The sequence below is a fragment of the Pyrgilauda ruficollis genome, unplaced genomic scaffold (assembly GCF_017590135.1).
Source record: "Pyrgilauda ruficollis isolate IOZ18807 unplaced genomic scaffold, ASM1759013v1 scaffold35, whole genome shotgun sequence".
NCBI lineage: Eukaryota > Metazoa > Chordata > Aves > Passeriformes > Passeridae > Pyrgilauda > Pyrgilauda ruficollis.
Genome location: NW_024524934.1, coordinates 9,077,189 through 9,084,382, shown reverse-complemented (window position 1 = coordinate 9,084,382; position 7,194 = coordinate 9,077,189). Strand labels below are relative to the sequence as shown.

The 7,194-nt window shown below is 37.9% G+C and overlaps 1 protein-coding gene across 1 annotated transcript; it reads left to right on the top strand.

The window, feature by feature from the left end:
* The first annotated feature begins 218 nt into the window (after positions 1 to 218).
* PRL (prolactin) lies at positions 219 to 6,703 on the top strand. The gene is made up of 5 exons (XM_041475401.1): positions 219 to 552; positions 2,002 to 2,183; positions 2,572 to 2,679; positions 4,094 to 4,273; positions 6,225 to 6,703. The coding sequence occupies exons 1-5, from the start codon at positions 516 to 518 to the stop codon at positions 6,414 to 6,416; spliced, it is 699 nt and encodes a 232-aa protein (XP_041331335.1). The 5' UTR covers positions 219 to 515; the 3' UTR covers positions 6,417 to 6,703.
* The last annotated feature ends 491 nt before the right edge of the window (positions 6,704 to 7,194 follow it).

Below are 7,194 nucleotides of genomic sequence, written 5' to 3'. Positions count from 1 at the left end.
CCCTCAGTTCCCTTTACTGTGGATAAATTTCTGTTCAATTTCTCTCAATGGGGATACTGTAAACTACTCTTTCCCTCCCACAAATAGTCAGAATTGTAATGTAAGCAAGCTTAGATGGCAGAAGCAACAAGGACAGGTGAGAAGACTATCATGGGGAGTGGGAACAGCAGGCTAGAAACGCTGAGAATATCTGTCTCAGAACTGGAGATTTCCAAGCTCAATGACATTTTCACCCCATTCAGGGCAAAATATTGGCACTCTCTTCATTCAATCATACTTGGGATCTCACAGCTCAACCTATTAATGAAATTCCCCTCACAGTTAAAATTAAAAAAAAAATACTGAATATGAATGTGGAAGAAAGGCAATTTGATGTTTGTAATTATCGAGGCAAACTCCACAACCTGCTGAATGTATGCAAAATGGACCCTGGATGGTGTATATAAAAGTGGTATGTTCGGAGAATAGCAGCAAGTATTGAGGTGTCTTTCTGGTAAAGAAAGTCATCATCCAGGATGCTGACCATGAGCACCAGGGGGGCTTCACTGAAAGGTAAGAATTTTGACATTCACCTGCTGATAATTTTTATATTTCATTTATATTGAATTAGGAGGCATCTGAAACGTAACAGATCTAGAAACTGTGGTCTTCCAGCCACATAATTTTCCAGAAAGTGCAAAACCTGAAGAAGGGAGCTTGATGTCTTTGTCTTCTAAGAGTACTTTTGCATTGAGCGATGTCAAAAAATTGGCTTAAGGGATGTCACACCATGAAAGTTTGGATCTGGACTGGTTTGCTGCACCACTCAGAAGGCTATAACTAGATGTCTTTACCCACAAATCTAGAGATGATGTGGTAATTTTGAAATTAATATTTTCAAAACGTTCATCGACTTTACAAGCCAACAAATCTCAGGTTTTCACAAAGTTATTCCTTAGAGTACTTTCCTAAATGCAGCATCCAGCATGTACCTTGCTTATGGGGGAGGAGGAAGGTTTGCTTCAATATTGTGTAAATACACCTTTTTTGAATGTAGACCTATAAAGAAACTTATCACGTTACATCCTTAGGGATAATTTTGCTGATTTATGAAGCACACTTTAATTGAGCATTTTAAATAAGTCTAGTGAACCAATATAAGTAACAGGTCAATTTCCAAAAGTAAAAGTCTCAGAGCAAGTACATTCATTTACCAAATATTTTAATTATTTGCCATTGTTTTTCTCTGTGTATTTTATTTCACTGAATAAAAAACCTAATTCTGCTAAGTTAACATGAAAATTTTAAGCAGATGATGTTTTGTGCTTTAGATAATGAGAAGTCCTCTATATCAGTTTCAGAAGCTCTGGAAAAAAGAAAAAAACCTATCACTGATTTCTTAGAAGTAGGAAACTTAGGGTTAAACTCTTAAAAGCAAAGAAGCACAGCTGCTGGAAATTTTTTTAAGGAACTCCCAGGACAATCACAACCCTAAGAGTGACCTAACCACCTCCCACAAAAATTAATTTTAACTCCAAATGTTTTCAAAGGAGAAAAGGACCTCTGGGAGGAGGGAAAGGAAAAAAAAAAAAAAAAAGAAAGAAAAAAAGACCAATCTATTTTCCAAACTTATATATCTGTGCAAATATAACTATGTCTCTATATTTGCACTGTGAAGAATTTTGATTTGTTTTTTCTTCTGTTTATCACTCTGTTATAAAGTCAGACACGTTGTAAGAGACTTCAGAATGCACTGTACACTACAGCACAGGTTACATTGTCTCCTCACACTCTGTAACTGGCTCTGCTATACTATCAGAATGACAGACGGGAGAAAGGATAAAGGAATTATACAGAATTACAGTATGTCTGTCCTCCACTGCTGGAGCATCCAGTACAGGGGGTACTCTGAGCTGTGTGACAGCACAACCCAAATCACCCAGCATCTGGCTCTGACAGCTGCTTCTAAATACACCTGCAAGTCAGTGTGAGCCCATTTCACCGTGTTTTAAACTTGAACAGGTTTGTTGCTGGTGGCCCTTCTGGTGTCCCACATGCTTCTGACAAAGGAAGGAGTGACCTCTTTGCCAATCTGCCCCAAAGGATCTGTCAATTGCCAGCTTTCCCTTGAGGAGCTTTTTGACCGAGCAGTTAAGCTTTCACACTACATCCACTTCCTGTCTTCGGAAATGTTCAATGAATTTGTAAGTAGCCTTTTCCTGAGGACAAGAAAATATAAAATTGCAATTTAATACTTTTTAATCACAAACATATGTTAACATATAATAAGTAAACAGTATGACTACCGTCTGGTGAAAGTTCCAATGGTGACCAAATTGGTATATAGCCCTGAATGTTGCTAAGATCCCCAGCACTTCTATTAAAAGATACCATTTTCCCATCATTCTTCATCTGTGGAACATTTGTTTTTTGCTGGGTGCCAGTTCCACTCCAGAGACTCACCAAAAACTTTTGACCTTTACAGCATAAAAGCAGCGATAAAAGCTATGGAACAACGATTAGCTAGCGCAGTGCTTGAGCTGAAGTTCTTACCTTTCTGTCTCAATAACACCTGTCCATGCTGATCTGCAGGATGAACGTTACGCCCAGGGCCGGGGTTTCATTGCAAAAGCTGTCAACAGCTGCCACACTGCATCTTTAACCACTCCTGAAGATAAGGAGCAGGCTCAGCAGATTCATGTAAGTCCCACTTCCAGTGTAATTCTGTGTAAGACAGAGCAGGGGAAGGCAGGGAAGGAGGGTTGCAGAATAGTGAGGCATCTTTCAGAGTGAGAGGGAGATCAACTCAATGAGAATTAAAAAGCCAGGAAGAGGAAAGCACCAAAAAGCCAAAGTTGATTTAATATTTGCAGATGCTAAGTTGCAAGCCATACAGCATATATAAGTACCAGTGACTTTCATCATCCCTTCCTTTCCTGTTTCCTTTCCATTTAATCACTGCGTCTTAATTCCAATAAAAATACTACCTCATGGAGCAATGCCAGTTACCATGTTTGTGTAGTGCTGAGAACACTACAACCTTTAAACATTATCTTAAAACATCTTATACACAGTTAATGTATTTACAAACATAAAACACATTGCTGTATGTAGACAGAGGTAAATAGTTTTCCAGTAACTCAAAACACTAGCATTACTGAAAAAAACTTTGAATATTCTTTCTGTTACAATTAGGCTAAAGTGATCATATCATCATCCAAATGCAAAGACTCTAGTGTGAAAATCTGCAAAATATGTGTAAATAGAAACACACTTCATGCATACATCATTTATAATAATTATGAACTTCAGTGAAGATCTCATTCAGCCTACACTCACAGATAAGCTTTGAAAATTCTCTAGCGATAAAAATAAGCAGAGCTGTAAAAATGGGGCTGTTCCAGAGCAAAATCTCTATGAGTTTCATGGTGGTGGTGATATCTTTGATATCTCACACTATCACCAGCTTCTCACTGTGTCATTTAGAAATTCTAGTGGGAGTAATAGAATTCACAGCCCTGGGTTGTGCATCTAGCAAAGAAGAAAAGGTTCAATACTGCCATGAACTTAACCATAGGCTCGATGAATTCCTATTGCCCACAAGAAAGGACAATTTTTAAAGCCAGAGAGCTACTGCTGGAAGCACTGTTGTTCAAAGGGGAGGACAGATGAGTTATGTAGAGGCAATAACAGCTATTTGGTGGTTTACCATATTGTGCACCTTCCAGTCAGTACTAGATTTAAGAAAAATTATAAAAATAATCAGTGGATTTTAAAATGTTTATCAAAAATCAGATAAGGAGCTCTGGGTTTGCTTTCACAGAGATGAGACATAGTTATGCTTGCTAGTTTTTAATGCTGAGAGTATTCAATTATATTTTTTACCGCAGAATGGCTCACACAAGTATTGTAGAATATGATGACACCAATGACAAACTTTGAAAATGCAATTCCAAAGAGGTATCTAAGACAGGGTTATAGGGCACATTCAGTGATAGGTCCTGGAGTAAGTTCCTAAATCACAATGTCTGAGGACACTGCTCAAAATGCCTTCTAATTTTACCAGACTTTAGCTTTCTTCTTCTAATGACGTTCCTTTACTATGGGTGTGCAGCATGAAGACCTACTGAATTTAATACTGGGAGTTCTGCGTTCCTGGAATGATCCCCTGATCCATCTGGCCTCTGAAGTACAAAGAATCAAAGAAGCTCCAGAAACCATTCTCTCGAAGGCTGTGGAGATTGAAGAACAAAACAAGCGACTTCTAGAAGGAATGGAGAAAATAGTTGGGCGGGTAAGTAGGTCCTTAACACTCTTCCAGCCAGCTGCTTTAAGGAAGACACGTACATTGATAGGCTCTTCCTACCTGGAATATGAAAGGAAACAACAGATGTGAAGATAAAAAAGGGAGACAAAGTAGTCAAGTCTGAGAACTTTTCAGCTTTCTTCTTTCATATTTCTTCTGCTACCTTGCAATTTCTAAAGAGACAATGTGATATGATTGATATGTGACAATGTGATGTGATATGTCATAGAATAACCCATGACACTCCTAGTTATGATTCAGGGGAAGATGTAATCATCAGGACCAACTATGGTCATTTTATCTTTGAGTATTTTCAATTTGCAATCCTGATTGTTTAAGGATACATCCCCCTTTTTTCCATATGCACCTACATATATATATATATATATATATATATATATATATATATATATACACATATATATATGTTTCAGAATATTTATATGCAACTGTATACAAATAGGTATTATGCAGAGGTCTTGGAAACAGATAATGTGTTTAAAACAGCTCTGGAAATCTGGGCTATTGCTAAGATGTGGCATACAAAGTAACCCTGATTTCTTTCATTTCTCTTTTCACACCACACTGATTCCTCTGGACTCTGTGTCTGACTTGGCTCCCCCTATACTTGTGAATTTAGACAACAAGGCTGTTGTCTCACAAAACCCATACTAGAATAGCTCTTGTTGCCACTAATTGATTGAAAGCTTTCCTGAACAAAACCAGCTCTCGCTTGTTTATTTTTAAGGGGGCCTCTGTTAGTCGGTGAATTTATCATTCTGTCAGCGAGTTAGATGTTGACAAGAGGTTCTTACTTCACTGGTCTGAGCAGCTGAACAGCACGAAGAGTGCCTCCATCACTGTATCCACCACTTTCCACTAGATCACTCACAGTCTCTCAGTTAGCTGTCTCTTCACTCAGAAACCTTATACCATCCAGGCTGCAAATACATTTATCAGCGTAATCAAATACATTTCTATCACACATCCATGTGTAAAAAGGGCACAGCTGAGGGTCCAAGATAAGAGTAAGAAGTCAGGTGCTGCTCCAGTTGCCCTGTCACCACCTTCTCATTCACATTATTTACAGAAAGAGATAAGACTAGCTCATTCATTAGTGTCAAACCATATTTTTAAGTCTTTGTGGGTCTATTTTTTTTGCCTTTTGCTTAAACTGAATGATAGCAGCTCCACAGATACTCTCCTATATGTCTTTTCGAAGTATGACTTGTGTGAAATAAGGATGGTGCACAAGAACCACCAGGCACAGACTTCCTTCCTGCTACAAAAGGTAGATTTATGTGATAAGAGAAAATTAATGATTGTCTTCAAACAAGGAGACCTAAACCAGTCTTCACCTGAGATACTAACTCACTACATGTGTTCCCACATGTAGCTTTCTAACATTTCTAACATTAGAAGTCATTTTATCACTCAGTTTTTTTTTTTTTTTTTTTTTTTTTTTTTTTTTTTTTTTATGGAGCCGGCACTTCTGAATATGTATTATTGAGAGATTTTTCTGATAAGGGCTGAGACTAATCTGTTTGTTGCACATGAACAACTTCTAAGAACAAGTTTTAACGAAGTTTTGAAAGTGGAGCGAGCCAAAGAGAGATGTCCCTGATGAGTCCAAGCATGAAGGAAGGATTGATTTCTCTGCAAAGTCAGGTTTCCCTGAATACTGGTTAATACACTACTTCTCTTAAAACACTACTGAAACAGGCTTTTCACGTTTTAGGAAAATAAACTGAAAAATCTGACAAATTCCTTCAAAATCTGAATGAAGATATAGAACATTGTACAGAATAATGTGAGCCACTACAGAAAGCACATTAGAAGCCATACATTAACATTCTTCAAGGACAGTATTTTACATTCTGCCTTCTACATCCAGTCAGGCTCACTATCATTTATTATTAATACCACTTTGTGTATTTAGGTTCACTCTGGGGAGGTCGAAAATGACATTTACACTCCGTGGGACGGACTTCCATCCCTGCAGCTTGCTGATGAGGACTCCAGACTCTTTGCCTTTTACAACCTGCTGCACTGCCTCCGCCGAGATTCCCACAAAATCGACAACTATCTCAAGGTTTTGAAGTGCCGCCTAATCCATGACAACAATTGTTGAGTAGTCATGGGCCTGATCATGTACTGAAGTCATTCATCGTGTGTTCTTGATGTTTTGCCACTTTATGAAAATCACACACTGTGCAGAATCTCTATCATCAGTAACTTTTAGGCATGTTTGTATGAATTCTGGCTGCAACAATTAGCACCACTCGTGTTGGTGCTTTAAAATATTACCAACTACTTGTATAACAAGAATACACTTTTCTGTCTAATCTCCTCCCCTAGTAGTATTTCAGTGAAGAACATGTGATGCAGATACAAATAAAAATGTTCTTAAGTCCAAAAGCATGTAACACTTGGTGGTATCAGTGAATAAAAAATAGATGGCATGGTGTATACCTTTAAGAGTAGCTTCTTTTTTGGGATCTTAATCTCCAGCTATTGATGACAGGACTTCTTACTTACATTGGTCTTTACACCCTCTCAAAAAAGAGAGGAAACAAAAAGCAGGGGCATAAAAAGGCAGATTAATCTCACTAAATTATCCTAACGAGAATTTTTGGTCTGAAATCCACTCTGCTTTTATCAACTCTTTTATTTGGTAGAAAATCTGTCAGAGCAGGGGAGATAAAGGTTAAGAAATCCATCCTGGCTAACACAGCCTTTGATTTCCCATAAAATTCATGGAGAGAAGAGACACATCCAGTATTTTAAGAACAGAGATACAGATATATTTACATCTATACTGATAAGAAAAGGCATTTCCAAGGGAAGGTTCATTATATTTGAGGTAACTATCTGAGGGCAAAGGGATCAACTGGTTTCAGTAGGTCTCA